Below are 18,969 nucleotides of genomic sequence, written 5' to 3'. Positions count from 1 at the left end.
TTATACCATTTAGAAAAAAGCTTAACGAATGCAGTGAATTTGGAAGGTCTTTAGGCAGCATGAATCATCATTGGTCATCAGAAATGCATACGGGGGGATATCTTAAAATTATAATGAATGGGGCTATGTATTTAACCAAAAACCAAACATTACTAAACATCAGGAAATAAATACACAAGAGTAATTTTTAAAAATATAATGTGTGTGGTGAAGTTCTCGTCCAAAAGTCAATCTGTGGGGGATCGTCAGAATATTATTTTGGGAGTGAAATCTTTTCAATTTATGAGTAATGATGCTGAAGCCTTAAATATCAGTTAATTCAAATGTAATGAACATCAAAAAGCTATAATCAATGCTTAAAATGTGTGAAAAATCATATAATATATACTGCAGTGAAACCTTACAGATTAAATATACAGGGCTTCCCTGGTGGCGCAGTGGTTGAGAGTCCGCCTGCCGATGCAGGGGACACAGGTTCGTGCCCCGGTCCTGGAAGATCCCACATGCCGCGGAGCGGCTGGGCCCGTGAGCCATGGCCACTGGGCCTGCGTGTCCGGAGCCTGTGCTCCACAGCGGGAGAGGCCACAACAGTGAGAGGCCCGCGTACCGCAAAAAATAAATAAATAAATAAATAAATAAATATACATTAAAAGACTTTTTATTCAAAATGCTTTTATCGCATTAAAAAATTCTTACTGGAGAGAAATCTTCTACGTTTAGGGATTTGAAAGAAACACATTTCATGGTGGATATTAACTCATGGAAATTGCCTTAAAGATTATAAAAGACCATTGGAAATTCTATAAATCTAGTTTGCTTCCTTTAGGGTTCATATAAAATAATATAGACGTCCCTATCAAATGCCCCTGGAAATATTGCAATAGTGGGTTTTTTTTTTTTTTTTTTTTTTTTTTTTGCTGTACGCGGGCCTCTCACTGTTGTGGCCTCTCCCGCTGCGGAGCACAGGCTCCAGACGCGCAGGCTCAGCGGCCGTGGCTCACGGGCCCAGCCGCTCTGCAGCATGCGGGATCCTCCTGGACCGGGGCACGAACCCGTGTCCTCTGCATCGGCAGGCGGACTCCCAACCGCTGTGCCACCAGGGAAGCCCTGCAATAGTATTTTTAAGGTGAAAACAACTTCAGTAGTCTAAAGAGTACATATAGGGTTTGTTATTCACACCTGACAGAACATTGAGAAATAGAAAATAAAAGAGCTAAAATGTAAAACAATATTTTTATTAAAAATATTCTTCCTAGTTACTCTTGGATAAATGTAAAGTGAATTAGATTGTTATCTTTGGAAATTACTGACAAATGAATTATGACGTCACAAAAATTTATCTTAGAGGTACTTATCATTCGCCTCAGGTGTGGAATAGAATAACAAGTACTATAAAGAACAATACAGTTGATATTAATTTTTGATTTTTAATTTTTTTAAAGCAGTGGTTGGTGACCTAAATCATCATATGCCTCATGCGTCTACCTCCCCCTGTCCGGGTCTTGTACCTATGAAAGCCTCTGGAACTGAGCACAGGGCTGAGCACAGGGTGAATGGGGAATGTAAATGGATATGACGTTCTGATGGACGTCCGTACGAAGTGGCCCATTTCCCACCCGTAGAGGTTTGCATTTCACATTCAAGTTTGAATTTCTTGCACAGACAACTGCACTCCTTGCTTAATTATATCGCTTAAATTAAATTCTAATTGCAGGAGGCGTTCCTGGATCCAACTATCTCCCCACATCGACTCCGAATCCAGGTCCGGGTTCCCAGACCGCAGAGTCCGCCTCGTCTCTCTCTCAGGACCCGGCACCCCTTTGCAAAAACGATTTTTGACTAAACTCGTTTTCAACTACTTAAAACGCAAACATCTTAGCTTTCAACAAGTGGTCTCTCAACTCTAAGTTTTCCCCTTAAGTTGTTTGAAACATCAACTTAAAACAGGCAAGGAGCAGCCCGGCTCCGCGGCACAGGAAAGAAATTCAAAGTGATCCAAACTCGGAAAGAAAACACGCCCTTAGGGAGCTGCCAAGGGGCGCCCCGTCCGCCCCGGCTCCGCCCCGGCCCCGCCCCGGCTCGGCTCCGCCCCGGCTCGGCTCCGCCCCGCCCCCCCCCGCGGTCCCCGCCTACGCCTGGTCACCATTCGCGCCCCTGTCCGAAGGAGCTCCGCCTAGGCCCCGCCCCCAACATTCCCCGAAAGAAGCGCGCACGCGCAGTATCTCGCAGACCGGAAGAGGCTAGCGTGGGCCTAGGGTCACGTCGGCGTCTGTGTTTTCGTCTTTTTGAGTTTAAACCTGAGCGTCTCAGTCCACAGTCCTATACGCCTGGAGTTTTGGGGTTGCTACGGACGTTAACGTTCCTGCACCCGTGCCTCTTACCTTCGGTAAGTTCTGGCGTCCCGGTGAGAGTTCCCGAAGCCTGACCGCTTCGCTGCTGGGTTGGGGTCCACGTTCATTTTCGGTTAAAATATTTACGAGGCCTTCCCCGCCCATGGATTTTGGGCCTTCGGGCCATTAGACCCGCCTGCCGCGTTGTTGTCCTGTAAAACCCTTCACTGACCACTCCTCCCGCCCCGCGCTGTTCAGCGTCATGGCAGATGGACTTTTGAGATAGATTCAAACACTTTGCGCGTCTCCCCTCATCCTCGTCCCTCTTGGCCGATAGAGGTCTGGCTTTCTCCCTGGCCCTGGGATTCAGCAGACCCCACCGCCTTCCTGGGAACCTCCCCCCGTCCCCCCCCGCCCTTAATAAGAAGCCCAGTGTCTCGGAAGAACACACTTTTCAGAAGGATGGGATTTAGGACTGAAGAACTCGGGGTGCCCCAAGAGCAAGTCACCTCCCCCGCGCGGGGATCTGGCGCTTTGTGGAAGTGATGATTGCAAAGGGGAGACCAGGAAAGCGGCCGGACAAGGGAGTGAGGATGATCAGGAGAAAGAGAGACAGAGAGAGAATGAAGAGAAATAGGAAAGTGAGAGGGAGAAAAAGATCAATGGGGCGGCGCATAATTTAAGGCAAAAATAGAGGATCTGGGAAGGACTTGAAGAGAGACAAAGTGAAAGGGAATAACTCGGCAAAGTAGCAAGAGGAGAAAAGAAAATAGAAACACAGAGGAAAGGTAGGAGCTCCAGCCACGAAGGTCAAGGCACTTCAGACAGAGTGGTTAGGAGAAAAACAGTTGGGGGAGCTGAGTGGAGGGACAGAACGAGGGCTTAGGGTTGGCAGAGTGAGAAACAGCGCTGAGAGAACCTAGCCAGCTAGGGATGCAGTGAGGCGGGGCAGAGGGGGTGTAATAGGAAAGACAATGTGATGGAGAGCAGAGGGAACACAGAAATGCAGGGGGAAAAAGGCAGACATATATAGAGATTGGGAACAGACTGGGGAGAAGGAGAAACTGAAGTTGAAATAGGTTTCAAGCCTTGTGCAAAACAAGTGTAAGGAAAGGAATAGAGAAAAGGGGAGAAAGAGCAGCGGGAGTGAGAGAGGAAACACAGAAAAGGAGAACGGTGGAGAGAAACAAGGAAAGGGAGACATAAACAGATTAACAGAAATACAGAGTAGAGTGAAAGAAGGGGAACCTGATTTTGCGTGAGTGGTGACTTGATGGGATATGGCTAAGGTGTGATATATTGACTTGTGGCTTTGTAATATATTTAGTTTAAAATTTGCTTAATTGTTTTAATTTTACAGATGAGAATGAGAGTTGCAAAACTCCTGTTTATAAGGCTTGTGCGTTTTATAATTATTCGCCTCACAGTGTAGCTTCCATTTGCAGCCCTTTACTCTGACAACGAGGGGAGACTTGTCTGTGAGTGGTGCGTTGCCATCTTTGCTCGGAATGGTGTGAGGGAGGTGAGCCGGGACAAGAAATTACTGAATCCGTCACTACGTGGTGCTTTTTAAGGGAATATTAAAACCGTTGCTTTTTCTTCTTTTAAATGGACACATACATTTTTGCACCCCTCTTACATTTAATTCATTTTTTTTAAAAGCATATTGAGGTAAATTTTAGTATACCGAATTCCCCTTTCTCTGTAAATTATCATCAGCTTCTGAAATAAGCTTCGGTGACATGTGATAACCAGCTATCATCATTCTATTCTAAATATTAGGTAGTCTCAATTTAAAAAAAAATTTTGACCCCAGAAGTCATTAGATTAAAAAAAAAATAGTCCCAAATTGTTTTCCCTTTTGAATATATTGTGTCTAGTTCAGATTATAAAGACTGCATTCTTTCTACCCTTTGTCATATGTTGGAACATTGTGTAGTACTTAGTAAATAATTTTAGACTGTTTCAGTATATACTTGGCAAGGGTGTATAGCATCTTAATGGTTAGAACTTAGTTTAGTGAGTTAGTCTAATATTCAGCAGCCTCTTTCATCCCCTTTGTGTGATTTATTGAATTAGTGAGCTGTGAGATACAAAGTAGATGTTCCGCTCAAGTCCCTTTTGTCCATTCTGTGAAAATAATGAAGGATGGGCTGGATCGACTTGAAACTTTGTTCTAACAGCCCATCTGTTCATGGTAAAGAAATTTGCACTGATCCTATTTCCATAGCTAACCCTCTTTAAAAGTTTCAGCACCAAAATCTGTGTTCATCATTTTATATTTCTTCAGTGTTTCACTGTGATTTTCTGCAAAAGAGGGAGTAAATGCTTGGGATCAAGGTGATTAAAACCACAAAAGAGGTGTCTTTTGCTCAGGTGTATTAAACATGATCCTGGAATTTTTCAAAGGGGAATGAGATGATAAGGACAAACTGCTCACTGACTCTTCTAGGCCACCCTTTCAAAATTCAGTGACATGCAGTTCTCACTCAGCTCAGATGTTCTCAAGGTAACTTCCCTTCTGGGCCTCTGTGAACCTACCTACCACACAGGTGATGAACAAGATCAGGATTGCTGAATGACAGCGATCCCTAAAATGATTGACAATATTGTATGGATATCTACGTGGCATTTTTCTGCAAGAGGGTAACCATTGTAATTATAAGTTTAAAAGAGTGCCAGGCCAACAACGATGATGAAAACTACTAGGAAAGATACAGGGCTCAGAGACAGAGTCTGTCTCAGAGTTCTATCTCTGCATCGGAAGTAAATCTGAAGTTAGACCATTTCAGTACCTGGCATTAACCCCTCTGCTGGCTTCCCATTGCCTTTGGGACAAAATCCAGGCTCCTGGATGTGACACCAGAGAGCACAGGCATCAAAGGAAAAAATAGTTAAATGGGCCTCATCAAAATAAAAAAACTTTGTGCATCAAAGAACACTATCAACAGAGTGAAAAGGCGACCCACAGAATAAGAGGAAAATTCTGCAAATCATATATCTGATAAAGAATTATTATCTAGAATATATAAAGAGCTACCACTGAAAAACAAAGTTGAAAAAGAGGCAAAACACTTGAATAGACATTTCTCCAAAGAAGATATACAGATGGCCAATACGCTCATGAAAAGATGCCCAATATCACCAATCGTAGGGGAAATGCAAGTCAAAACCACAGTGAGATACTGTGGTATCTCACCCATTGGGATGGCTGTTATCAAAAGAAACTGAAAATAACAAGTATTGGAGAGAATGTGGAGAACTGAAACCTTTGTGCATTGTTTACAAGGATAAAATGATATAGAAGCTGTGGAAAACAGTGGTAATTTCCTCAAAAAATTAAACATAGAATTACCGTGTGATCCAGCAATTGCACTTCTGGACATATACCCGCATCACAGGGACGCCACCAAAAAGATTGCTATGGCAGAAAGAAACCTCACCCTTTTTTATAGCCAAGCAGACACAACCCCTTATGTACATGTTCTCAAGACAAACAGTGATTAGTCCTCAAGCAAGAGGACATCATGGCACCATTTGTCAGCTTTTGCTTCCAGCTGTTGCTGGAACCCCATCCAATCAAGCTTTCCCATCTACCATCCACTTTCCTTGTCAGGGGCTGTAATGTCCTCCCTGTTTCTAAACCCACTGGTTAATTCACAGTTTTTGTCTTGTCCTGTCAGCAACTGTTGATCACTCCCTCTTCCGTTAAACACTTTTCTTTGTTTTCTCATGGCTTGCAGGACATCCCAGTATTTAAAGATAAACTTAAACTATCATTTTAAGTCTGGCCATCTGTTTCAATTTTCTTTTCTCCTTGTTCACTTTTCATTTTCTTCTCCTGGTTTTGCCTCAACCCCTGGTCGCTGATGGGGGCAGGACCCCAAGCTCCATCTGGGACCTTTTCTCTGGCCGCACTCAGTGACTTTCCATATCATCCTATCTTATGGCTTTAGACACCCTGACATCTCCCAGTTCCACATCTCCTTCTCAGACCTCAGCCCTGAACTCCAGACTCCTGTTGTCCAGCGGTACCCTTCACGTCCCTGCTGGCGCATCTCACAGGCATCTTCTTGCCACACTGTGCAGACATTAGCTCCTGGACCCTACAGCCCTCCACATTTCCGTTAAGAGCTGTGGCATACCTCCTGGGGCCAGTGTGACCATCTTGGCTGCTTTTCAAATACACAGGATATTACATTATTCATATGTGTTTTAACTTGAGATACAAAAGAATTAGATGTTAAGGTGGATGAGACAATACATAGTTTCCAAAATTCACTTGGGATGGGGTAGAAGAATGTCTGAAGACCACGGGCCTTGCTGATCTGCTTCCTGCAGTACTCGTGTGGCATCGTCTCCTGCTTGTTTCCTCCCTTCTCACTGAGACTGAGCCACACAGATGGCTCTGCTTTTCCCGGAGTCAGGGTCACCTAGAACTAGTCAGTCAGGGATTCCTAGAACTCTTTGACCCCTCCAATGCACATGGTGAACCTCCTCCTCCAGATCTTTGTTCTGATAACACACCTGCCCCCATTCTCAGCGGGGCCTTTTCTGAGTCTCTCATTTAACTTTGCAGCCACACTCCTCCCCCCGCCCTAGCCTGTAATGCCTGCTCTGTGTGTTTCTCTCTGCTCTTTCCCATTCCACTATCCAGATACAGAGGGCAGGGCCCGAGGAGAGAGCAGGGCCACAGAGTGGGAGGTGTGCTGGAGTTGACCCCTCTGAATGATGCTCAACCCTGACTTGCCATTAGATTGCTGAGCCATTTTCAGATACCTCTTTTGTGCCCAGTTCCTGTAGAGTTTTCTTCTAGGTCATGGCTGACTAAGTAGCCTCAGGTGATCGAATCTGTATCCAGCCCTGAGCACTAGGGCTCTGGCTCATCTGTTTGTGAGGACTGAGACCGGCCCTTAAACTAGAGGGGTGGAGGGGGTGCTGTCCTCTGCATGGCCTTCGGTCAGGACTGGGTCTCTGACCTGAAGGGGAGGGTCAATCCTTCCTAGGTCCCCACTGCTGCAGCTTGTGTGTGGCTTAACCAGGAGGGGAGTGAGTTCTGAAGAAAGGGGTCAAAAGCCTTACAGCAGAGGACCGTCTGTTCCACATGCTGAGGTCCTCCCTGTGTGTGGTTGTGGTACAGGAAGGGGGTGTGTCGATTCCAAGCATTAAACAGCATCTTTTGACACTCAGGACTGACATCTCAGGACTCACCTTGCCTGAGAAAGAAGCCCTGAAGAGGAAGAAGAGGAAAGGACAAGGAGTCAGGAATGACTGTTTCTCAGGTAAAATCATATTCTTAGTTTACTGTTCAGTCCTCTCTGTCCTGAAATGCCATTTGGACTTGATAATCTCTCACTCTCAAGTATCCTGCCTGACGGGTTTGCTCGGACTCGCCCCACGGCCTTCCTTCAGTCTTCTCTCATCGCCACACAGATTCTCTTCTGTATTTTTACACACTCTATGTATTTATGGAGATCAAAGTTAAGTTTTCTAATGTATTTTTTCTCAATTTTTGCAGTGTTTTTTAATAACCAGGCTACTATAGAATAATGTTGACAATCTTAATTAAATTTAGTACAATTTATACATGTTCATTGTACCAAAAATGCTGAAATACACAAGTAAAAAATAATAGAAAATGAAGATGTATTTTAAAAATGTCATTTTAGACACTACCACTTTTATTTCAGTTAATTTTGGTGTGTATGTTTATAGTGCACCCACTTGTGTATGTGAGCAGGAACCCATGGTGTGTCTAAACAACACCATCATTTCATAAATAAGTCTTATATTTATTTTAACTTTGAAAGTGTCTTACATGCTTTCCATGTCCTTAAGTTTTCTCCTACCGTGCCATGTTAATGAGTTAAGAGCAGTAAGGACAGTGCTCATTGTATGTACGCATGTGTGTGTACGTGTATATGTATTGACCTTTCAGCCAGTTCTGTGTTTTCAGCCTTGAACTTGTTTCAGGTTTTCTCAGTTAGGAAACAACTGTGTCATCGTACTTTTAATGTCATATCTGATACTTAAATGTATGATGCTGTAGGTTCTGTTCTAAAGCTGGACCACCTGGTTCAGGTGATGGCTGCCATTTATTAGCTGTTGAATAACAGAGTTGGGTCCTCTGTAAGGTGGGAATAAATTGGATGCTATGTTGTTATATGAGTTAATACTTATAAAACATTTGGAGTAATGCTTACTGTATGGTAACTTTTGGTTGTTACTGTGATTATCATTATCCCATTTTTTCAGTTCTCACCTTTCTTTAAAGCTACTGTGAACTTTGTCATCCCTAAAGACATTACTGTACCTCACTGGAAGTTAGTTATCATTTGGTGTATAATGTCTGGAACCTGTGTATAGACAACGCTTTGTTGAATTTTTTTCCTTTGTGTATATATATATATATATATATATATACTTTTTTTTGCATGCAATTTTAAATTCCTCAGTAATTTAGTAGATTTGACATCCTCTGATAGAACAGTGTAATAAAGCAAAATTAGGGATATATTGTTCAAGATTCTCTTTGTGGCACTATCAGAACACTCACTTCTATCTAATTGGCGCTGGCGCCTCTCTCCTCTTCTCATTTTGTGTGAAGATAAGGACTCTCCTGATGGCCTCTTGGTGAAATGTGTTTTCATTTCAGGCACTGTTGACATTCAGGGATGTGGCCATAGAATTCTCTCAGGAGGAGTGGGAATGCCTGGACCCTGCTCAGAGGGCCTTGTACAGGGACGTGATGTTGGAGAACTACAGGAACCTGGTCTCCCTGGGTGAGGATAGTTTCCCTCCAGAAATTGGGATCTGCCCTCGGGTGTCTTTGCATTTATCTTGAGTCTCTTGGGAACCCCTGCCTTGTTCACCTACGGTTGAAGCCATGTTGATTCAGAAATGAGAGGCCTTATAATGGAGTGTCTGGAATTTAAACCTCCTCTTTCTTCAGCTGATCTGTCCACGACATGCTAGGTGGTGGTGGTTCTGGAAGTTGAGTAAGCACAAAATCTTACGGCGAAATTCTAAGCTATCTGCCCGCTTTTACTTCTGTACTATTGGTTTAGTAGTTCTTGGAAGAAAGCTACATATCTGTATATTTAAAATATTCTTTAAGCATTTGGAAGAAGACCGTCATTGAACAAATTTGTGAAATACTATTCTATCCCATCTGTATTGTCCTTTTCAGCTGGGCAAAGGGCTGGAATTGTATTATGGAAAAGGCACAGCACATCATTCACCTTTTTTCATGTAAGCAGGAGTCTGTCTTTCTGAGGTGAATATTATTTTCATCTTGGAGCAGGGGAGAGAGGCCTGGCCTCTGAAGAGTGAGGTGAAAATAGAAAAAAAAAAAAAAATGAGGTGGGTGGGAATGTATCAACGATACGAACATACGGAAGAACTCAGACGGCAAAGAGGTGGCTACTTCATCAAACGTTTTTTAGGAAATTCTTCCTAAATGTGAGAGGTCTTTGGGAAGACAGAAGTTTATTGCTGTGAGCTCTCGAAGGAAATTGTACTTCCCCTCCTCTTATTCATGTGTCTTAAAGTTTCCTCCCGTCCCAGTGGTATTCCATCTCGTTGCAAAGACAAAGGCAAAGTCTTTATCCTGACTCACAACTTTCTGTTACCTGCCGTCTGTGACTGTTTTTGTATTTGGACTTTGGGGGACCAGCCTCTCATTCTAGACTCAGTTCTCAGTCCACACACATGGAGCTGAGGTCTCCCTTGTCCCGGCTCCTCTCCTTCTCTGGCTTCCATCCCCATTTCACATACGTGAGAGACCTTCTTTTGGGGATGGGGGACACGGGCTGCCCATCCACTGCATCTGGGGCCCCAGGCAAGTACAGGGGCCTGTCTCAAGCCCTCTGTGCCCCTTCAGGTGCCTCAGACGTTTCTTCGTTTCTGCTTTTGCCTTTAGGAGCATGTATCATGGGACTAGCATGAATCTTTTGAGATTGTTCCTCAGCAGTATTGTAAAGACAGTGGGCAGAGAGAACCTTTCTTTGATCCCCAGTCCTTCGGGGGGGGCATATCTCAGGCACATTTTGGGGTTTGTAGGCAGACCCCAAGGCCCATTTCAACATCCCACAAAATCTGAATCCCTTGCTTTACTCTCGTATCTTTTATTTTTCTCTCTCTTGCAGTGCCTACTTAGTATGCAAATGTGGGAAAACTTGGGCTCTACCTGATTTCCATGTTTTTTTGAGTGTGTGTGATTTTGCCTCTGAAATTTGCTTCTGAAATACACCTACTTGGTGTCTGAAATGTTATTCTCTGTTTTCTGCTGTGATAACCCACCCCTTAGGTGCTGGAGAAGCTCTAGTGAACTCTCCCACGAGGAGTTTCACTGGGTAAAATTCTGAGTGGAGAATGCTTTGATCTAGATGTTACAGTATCATCCTGCTTCATGGGCAAGTGCCCTCTGAAGTAACTGAGTAGAGTGGTCAGCATGTTCCAGGATGCTGAGGTAGAAAGTATCATGAGAGCCTGGCACACATGGTTCCAGTTGTCCTTCTGGGTTTTGTGGATCATCACAAAAGTGTCTCTGAAGGGCAGTGTGGCAATGTTGATTAAGTATACTAATGATCATCCTGTTTGATTTGGGGTTGTCTCAGGTACAGGAATTTATTCTAGGGAGAAAATTGCAAGTTCATAACCACATATCAGTGAGACCGTTGGCCAAACTGTTGTTCTTGCAACAGTGTTCATTGCATGTGTATGCCATTGTTTATTGTTCAAAAAAGTATGATTAGCATTCATTCCCTGCTAGGCAGTTTCTCAACATTTTCCTCTGTCCCCAGTCCCTGGCAACTACCAGTCTGCATTCTGTCTCTGTGGATTTATCTATTCTGTGTATATCATATCTTTTGCAATACTGTCTTGACTGTTCAGGGCCGTTTGCGGTTCCGTATGAATTTCATCATCTTTTCCATTTTTCCAGAAAATGTTCTTGGAATTTTGATAGTGTTTACATAGAATCTATAGACCATGTTGGTAAATATTATCATAAATATGGAGTGTCTTCCCATTTATTTAGGTCTTCTTTAATTTCTATCAACAATGTTTTTTTAAAATTTTTATTGGAGTATAGTTGATTTACAGTGTTGTGTTAGTTTCAGACGTACAGCAAAGTGAATCTGTTACACATATACAGATATCCACTCTTTTTTAGATTCTTTTCCCGTATAGGCCATTACAGAGTATTGAGTAGAGTTCCCTGTGCTATACAGTAGGTCCTTATTAGTTATCTATATCAGCAATGTTTTGTAGTTTTCAGTCTATATGTCTTTCATCTCCTTGCTTAAATTCATTCTTCGGTATTTTATTCTTTGGATATTATTGTAAGTGGAATTATTAAAAAAATTTTTTTCAAATTGTTCATTGTTGATGTATAGAAACACAGCTGATTTTCACATGTAGATACTGTATCCTGCAACTTGGCTGACATCGCTTATAAGACTAGTAGGTCTTGTTTGTGTGTGTGTGTGTATTTTATGGAATTTTCGTTATACAGGATTGTGTCATCTGCTCATGGAGATAATTTTCCTTTTTATTCTCCAATTTATATACTTTTAATTTCTTTTTCTTGCCTAATTGCTCTGGGTAGACCTTCCAGTACAACATTGAATAGCTGGATAGCAGTGGTGAAAGTGGGCATCATGTCTTATTTCTTATTTTAGGTGGAAAGCTTTTATTATTTCATCATTGACTGTGTATGATATTAGCTGTGAGTTTTTCATAAATGATCTTTATCAGGTTGAGGAAGTTCACTTTCTGTATGCTGACTGTTTTCATCATGACGGTTTCTGGATTTTTTTCAAATATCTATTCTGCATACAATGAGATGATTATGTAGGTCCCCCCCCTTCCTACTATTGATGTGGGCTATTATATTGATAGATTTCCATATGTTGAACCAACTACCCTTGAATTCTTGGAACAAGGCTGCCTTTTTTATGATATATAATCTTAATATGCTATGTATTCAATTGGCTAGTATTTTGTTGAGGATTTTTCATCTATATTCATAAAATATGTTGGTCTGTAGTATCTTTTCTTGAGCTGTTTTTGTCTGGCTTTGGTATCAGAATAATGCTGGCCTCATAGAATGAATTAAGAAATGTTCTCTCTTTTCAGACTTGTGGTTGCCAACGGGGAGGAGAGGTAGGGGAGGGATGGATTGGGAGTTTGGGATTAGCAGATGCAAAGTATTATATATAGAATGGATAAACAACAAGGTCCTACTGTATAGCACAGGGCACTATATTCCATATCCTGTAATTAACCACAATGGAAAAGGAAAAAAAAAGAAGTGTTCTCTCTTTTATTTATTATAGGGCAGGTCTAGTCGTAAGAAAATCCATCAACTTTGGTTTATCTTGGAAGTCATAATTTCTCCCTCATTTTTAAAAGACAGTTTTTCTAGAGATAGAATTGGCTGACAGTTTTTATTCCTCTGTCAACACTTCAAATACGTCATCCACTGTTTCTGGACTCCATGGTTTTGGCAAGAAATCAGCTTTTAATCTTACTGAGGATCTTTTGTATATGACAAATACCTGCCTTCTCCCTTGCTGCTTTTAAGATTCTCTCTTTCCCTTTGTCTTTTAACAGTTTGATTATAATTTGTTATCGTGTGATTCTCTTTGAGTTTTCCTACATGCAGTTCATTCAGTTTTTAGATTTGTAGGTTCATGTCTTTACTCACATTTAAGAAATATTTGACCATATTCTGATATTCTTTCTGCCTTCTTTCTCCTTCTCTTTGGGACTCCCATTATTCGTATGTTCGTCCACTGATGGTATCTACAGGTCTCCTAGGCTCTGTTCATTTATATTCAGTCTTTTTAAATTTCTGCTCCTTAGACTAGGTAATTCTGACTGATCTACCTATAAGTTTGCTGGTACTCCCTTTTGCCTAATCAAATCTGGTGCTGAACCTCTCTAGGAAATTTTTCATTTTGATAAATTTACCTTTCAGCCCCAGAATTTCTGTTCAGTTTCTTTTTATAAGCTCTATCATTTTATTGATATTCTCTATTTGTTTAAACACTGTTTTCCTTACTTTCATTGATTCTGTGTCCATCATTCCCTTTAGCTTAATTAGTTGATTTAAAGTGTTTGTTGATTAAGTCCAAAGTTTAGGCTCCATTATGGACAATTTATGCTATTTATTTATTCATTTTTCTGTATGGGTTATATTGATACTTTATTGTTTCTTTGCCTGCTTTGTAACCTTTTGTTTAACAAATGGGATATTTTGAGTATGTTGAAACCTTGGAAATCATAATCCACTCCTCCCCCCATGCTCACCCCCCTGGATTTTGTTGTTGTTTCTTGTGACTGCTGTTGTGTCTTTATTTCTCTCAACTAATTTTGTGTGATGTGTTTTCATTGCTGTGTGTGGCCACTGAAGTCTTTGTTGACTTATTGGTCAATTAGTGATTTGACAGATTTCCTTAAACACCTGGAACCACAACCAAAACAAAACCGCCTTATATTCTTTGTAGATGAGCTCTTTGTGTTGGAGAATTCCTTAAACGGTCAGGCAAGGAGTTTACAACTCTGCCTTAGCATTCACTTCTTGCAGAAAATCTGATGTTCAGCTGGACATGAGGGCTTAGGAGCTTCTCAGGTCTTTTCTTATATTGCCAGTCCTAGGCATGCCCAAATCTATCTAGATTCCCTGGAATATATGGGAGATTTTCAAAGTCCTTAATTCCCAGTACAACTCACTCCCCACATTTTTCTCAGGGTTTTCGATTTGTCCATTGTTTGCCCAAATTGTTATCCCTTGCCCTAGGTGGCAGTGGCTAGTATATTTACCTTTAAATGTTTTTGACCAAGCCCTCAGGTTAGCAGTTCCACCTAGGTATAGTTTTGCAAGTACTTTGAGCCAGTCCTTTAGGTATCCATCATGCAGATCAAAACAAGAAAAACAAAACCAAAAAACCAAAACCAAACCAGTTGAAATTCTTTATAAGGTCTGTTCTGTCACCTCTGGTTCTGGAAACCTGTACCAGCCTGTGGGCTCTCATCTTCAAGACCACTGCCTAGCTGAGGAACAGGGATGGGTCAAGGTAAGAAAAAACAGCTGCCTTTTTCTTGGTTAAGAGTGTTCCTGGTAGCTGTAATCCTTTGATTAATTTCCAGAGTTCTTATAAAGTTGATTCTGACAGTTTTTGTGAGTTCATTTCTTGTTTTGTACAGAGAAGTACATTTGGCGTTCCCTGCTTTGTCAGTTTTGTTGTCACATTTCCCCATTAATTTCTGTAATATTACATATTTACCTGGACCTTTTATTTCAAAATCAGTGATTTTTAACATATTTTCCAGTTCTCATATTGTGTGCTCCTTCTGAAATACGTTCTTTCTTTTAGTCTTATAGGTGAATTCTTTAGAATTCCACATAAACTGTGTGTGTGTCTGTGTGTGTGTGTATTTAACAAATGTAAATGCTTATTATTTATGATTTGTGGCTGGATTTGTCTCACATTACTAAAATGTTTGTTACTGTTTATTTTGATTAACAGATAATTAATATTTAGCATATGTTATGTAATATAAGCACAGTGAACTAATCGTTATGTTGCAGTATGCCTGTTTTTCATGGGTATAGTTGTATAACAAGTGTTCAAAATAATGTTTTGCTATTCTTACAGTGTTGTTTTAGTGTTGTATACAAGTATTCAGTAGTGTTTTTTTAATATTAATTTTCTTAAGAAACTTTTCCTCCCTCCCTTCCTCCCTTCCTTCCTCCCTCCCTCTCTCCCTCCCTCCCTCCCTCCCTTCCTCCCGCCATGCAACATGTGGGATCTTAGTTCCCCTACCAGGGATTGAACCTGTGCCCCCTGCATTGAGAGCGTGGAGTCTTAACCACTGGACCCCAGTGATTATTTTTAATATCTTTTATTTTTCAAATGTTAGACAGTTGTATGCCTCCCATGAGTTGGTGTGTGCTTTGGGGTGCCTGTGGGGAAATTCCTTTTCTTTCAAGGTTATTGTAACTTTTGATAACAGAGCATTTGAAAATAGGCTTTCCTGAAAATAATTTGAATTGCATGTAATCACCCTTTCTTTTTAGAGGAATCTTATTCATTTGTGTTCCTAAACATTTGCAGACCATGGTTGTAAAGCTTGATAAGTCTGTTAATTGTGAGTTTTACCTTTGGTGTAATATTACATTTTTCAGCATAAAATATCTATCTTCCAATCTGGTTAAAAGGAAGCCTTATATCTTACAGATATGTCTACCAGATGTGTGATCAAAGAATTATCACCAAAAGAGGACATTAATAATGGAGACTTATTTCAGACATTGGCTTTTGAAAGACTTGTAAGTCATGATTTTGATGATTTTGATTTCAGTGAAGTCCAGCAAAATATGCACAAGTTTGCGAATCAGTGGGAACATGAAGAAAAAAGTTACAAAGGAGTGACTACAACCCCTTGCAAAAATCTCACTGGTAGTAGAGATCAACAACATCATAAATCCTGGAATAATTTTCCTTTAAAGCAGAATGTTTCTGTAAGAAGTATGTCTCAATTTTACAAGTATTACAAGTCATATATGAGGAATAAGGAACTAAAAAGTAACGTAGGCTATTCAGGAAACAAGTGTTTGAGATGTTTGGAAGCTAGGCTTGGATTAAGCCTTCATTCACATTTGGCTGAACTGCAGATTTTTCAAACTGAGGAGAAGATTTACGAATGTAATCACGTTGAGAAGTCTATCAAAAACTGTTCCTCAGTTTCACCACTTCAAATAATTCCTGCTAGTGTCAAAACCAACATTTGTAATAAAAATGGGAAGGTTTTAACGCATCCTTCATTGCTTACACAACACCAGAAAACACATATTAGAGAAAAGCCCTACAAATGTAATGACTGTGGGAAGGCTTTTAGCCATTGCTCAGTCTTAGCTAATCATCAAAGAATTCATTCTGAACAGAGACCTTACAAATGTAGTGAGTGCAGCAAAACCTTTAACAGACTCTCAAACCTCACAAGGCATCAGAGAATTCATACCGGGGAGAAACCATATAAATGTAACGTATGTGGTAAGGACTTTATGATACGTTCACACCTTTGGGGTCACGAGCGAATTCATACTGGAGAGAAACCTTACAGATGTAATGAGTGTGGCAAAGCGTTTTCTGAGCATTCAAATCTTGCTCAACATAAGAGGATCCATACTGGAGAGAAACCTTATAAATGTAATGAGTGTGGTAAGGATTTCACCACACGTTCACACCTTTGGGGCCATGAGAGAATCCATACTGGAGAGAAACCTTACAAATGTCATGAGTGTGGCAAAGCCTTCACTGGGAGCTCAAACCTTACTCAACATAAGAAAGTTCATACTGGAGAGAAACCATATAAATGTCATGTATGTGGCAAGGCCTTCAGTCAGAATTCAAGCCTTACAGTTCATCAGAGAATTCATACTGGGGAGAAGCCTTACAAGTGTCACGAGTGTGGCAAAGCCTTTAAGCAGTACTCAAGTCTCAACAGACACCAGAATATACATGGAGTGAAGATACAGATATAAAGTGTGTGGTAAGGCTTTTATTAAATGTTCATATGTTTGGAGTGATGAGAGAATTTATACTGGAAAGAAACCTTACAGGAGAATATATTAAGGCCTTCAAGAAATGACCTGGCCTCAGGACCACCAAAGATTTCATAATGGAGAAAACCCTTACAAATATAATGAGTGAGGTAAATTGTTTAAGCAGGTTTCAGAATGTACCGTGCATCAGGGAATTATTAGTAGGGAGAACTAAGTCTAGTCCTTCTTGAAGATTAGTCAAATCATGTTACACTCTGCAGAGTAATTAAAAGTAAAAATCATCTAAAATTCATGAGATGGTGGCGGGGGGGGGGGGTCAAAGGATCAAGGATGTTTGAAAAGGCCCACTTACCAAGTTATGAAATGTTTTTATTCTTAGATTTCTTGTTAAGGCTCCATTTTTAGTGACTTTTAATCTGAGGTTCAAAATCTGTTAATGATGTTATATCTTCATCACAGACCTCTCATGTGCTGCCATGATGAAACACACCTGTAAAGGAACTTTACACCTGTAAAGGAACTTTTTAAAAATTTCGTTCCTAATGTAAAAAGTGATTTGTTTTAAATTTTCTTTCCTTTATTTTTGGTTTTTGTTTTTAATTTTCAATTGCACTTGTTCATTGGTGGTATATATACATTAACCTTGTATCCTGCAGCCCTACTGTAGTGTTTTATTGTACCACACTTCAGGGTATTATTGTAGGGTATTTATTGTATTGTGGTGTTTTATTTACCACACTTTAGGGTATCATGCAATTGTTCAATTACAGTGATAGGTGCCACCCCGTTTTGTTCATGGCGTAAAGAGCCTCTCTGTTACCATACTAATGTTGACGCAGTCTTACAGTCATTAAATTCGAATTGGTCATGGGCCAGGTTCCTGTTATTCTGTGTTGCAGTCAGAGCATCTGCATTTTATTAAGATCTCAAAAGCTTGATGCATAATTGGTATTGGCATATAGAAAAATCTTTACTCAAATGGAAACTTGTCACGGCCAAAACTACAAAATAACATACCACTAATCTAAAACATGCTGACAAGTTACGAAAACAACTAAATATAGGTCTAGATTATTGGAAGAACGTAGCTAAACTTCTTCTTCGGTATATCATGATGGTTAAATACTATACTTTGTTACCGTCTCCACTAAGTTGAAGTCCCCATATCTGCTGCTCACCAATGTGTGAATTTATTGAAATCACTGAACTCCCTGTGCTTAAGTTTTCTTCCTCTTTAGAATAAAAATAGTAGTAGTTTCCATCTCCAAGAATTGTGAAGAATGAAGATGTTACTGAGCTTCCTAGCAGTGATTCTTACATTGTAAAGGTTTTTCAGAGTTACATATTCAACTCTTTGAAGCCTCTTAATGAAAGTAAAACTTAAGTAAATATTTCTCAGTGAGAACTAATGGTAAGTGGAGAATATTGAATTTCAGTTGAAATGATAAATATAACCATTGCTTCAGGTTCTCCTGCAGCATCCCCCAGAAGAAATATGTCAGTCATTGGGAGCTAACAGATCCTCCAGGTTTTTTTGGCAATAGAAATGGTCTTCTTATCACAGACTATGATTAGATTCCTGGAGAATTTCTCTCTTCTTTACCATTATATCTTGCTTTCCTTCTCTAGGTGAAGGTTAGGGTCCACAGATTTGATGGTCAGGTTGCCTGTAGCCAACTCCTTCGTCTTCATCTTTACAGGAATCTCCAGGACAGTGATGGCTTTTGGGCAGAAACATTTTCTCAGCCATTTTGGTTACAGATTTGTTTACTGTGTCCACAGAGTGATACTGTACTATATTTGTGTAAGATGTAACTATCAGAGGAAACTAGGTGATGCCTCTACTATCTTTGTACCTTCCTGTACATCTGTGATTATTTCAAAATAAAAAGTTAAAGGGAATGTGGTTTGCTGTGGCTTTTACAAAATTCAAATCCAGCTGTTTGTTGATATGAGAATAAAGGATATGATAAATGAGTCTTAACAATAATTCTTACAGCTGTCTGCTCATCACCTCTTCCTGTTTCATGAGTATTGTAAATGTGGATGTGCCTACATCCCACA

At 40.6% G+C, this 18,969-nt stretch overlaps 2 protein-coding genes across 5 annotated transcripts in view; both read left to right on the top strand.

The window, feature by feature from the left end:
* Positions 1-2,252: 2,252 nt before the first annotated feature.
* Positions 2,253-18,656, top strand: LOC137214825 (zinc finger protein 677-like). Of its 3 annotated transcripts, XM_067719123.1 has the most exons (4): positions 2,253-2,386; positions 3,691-7,612; positions 15,578-16,892; positions 18,535-18,656. In XM_067719123.1, exons 2-3 carry the CDS (start codon positions 7,435-7,437, stop codon positions 16,882-16,884), a joined length of 1,485 nt encoding a protein of 494 aa, XP_067575224.1. In that variant the 5' UTR covers positions 2,253-2,386; positions 3,691-7,434; the 3' UTR covers positions 16,885-16,892; positions 18,535-18,656. The 3 variants fall into 3 exon arrangements, with proteins under 3 accessions (XP_067575224.1, XP_067575222.1, XP_067575223.1); XM_067719121.1 differs by lacking the exon at positions 18,535-18,656 and having other exon boundaries at positions 15,578-17,099; XM_067719122.1 differs by lacking the exon at positions 18,535-18,656 and having other exon boundaries at positions 2,255-2,386; positions 3,776-7,612; positions 15,578-17,099.
* ZNF761 (zinc finger protein 761) overlaps positions 2,339-18,969 on the top strand; it is a 113,326-nt gene continuing 96,695 nt past the window's right edge. For both annotated transcript variants that reach the window (XR_010939046.1, XM_067719322.1), the window contains exons 1-3: positions 2,339-2,386; positions 7,521-7,612; positions 8,986-9,112. Coding sequence is in view for 1 of the 2 variants with exons in the window: in XM_067719322.1 (XP_067575423.1) it covers positions 7,598-7,612; positions 8,986-9,112 (142 nt within the window). In the remaining variant the exon portion in view is untranslated. The remainder of the gene's footprint in view (positions 2,387-7,520; positions 7,613-8,985; positions 9,113-18,969) is intronic.

Source organism: Pseudorca crassidens, chromosome 20 (genome assembly GCF_039906515.1).
Source record: "Pseudorca crassidens isolate mPseCra1 chromosome 20, mPseCra1.hap1, whole genome shotgun sequence".
Lineage (NCBI taxonomy): Eukaryota > Metazoa > Chordata > Mammalia > Artiodactyla > Delphinidae > Pseudorca > Pseudorca crassidens.
This window is presented reverse-complemented; position numbering and strand designations above follow the sequence as displayed.

Coding starts and splice junctions, on each gene's coding strand:
- LOC137214825 (XM_067719123.1), top strand. CDS start 7,435: ATGCTGAGGTCCTCCCTGTGTGTGGTTGTGGTACAGGAAGGGGGTGTG. Junction 7,613..15,577: donor CAGGAATGACTGTTTCTCAG/GTAAAATCATAT, acceptor TATATCTTACAG/ATATGTCTACCAGATGTGTG.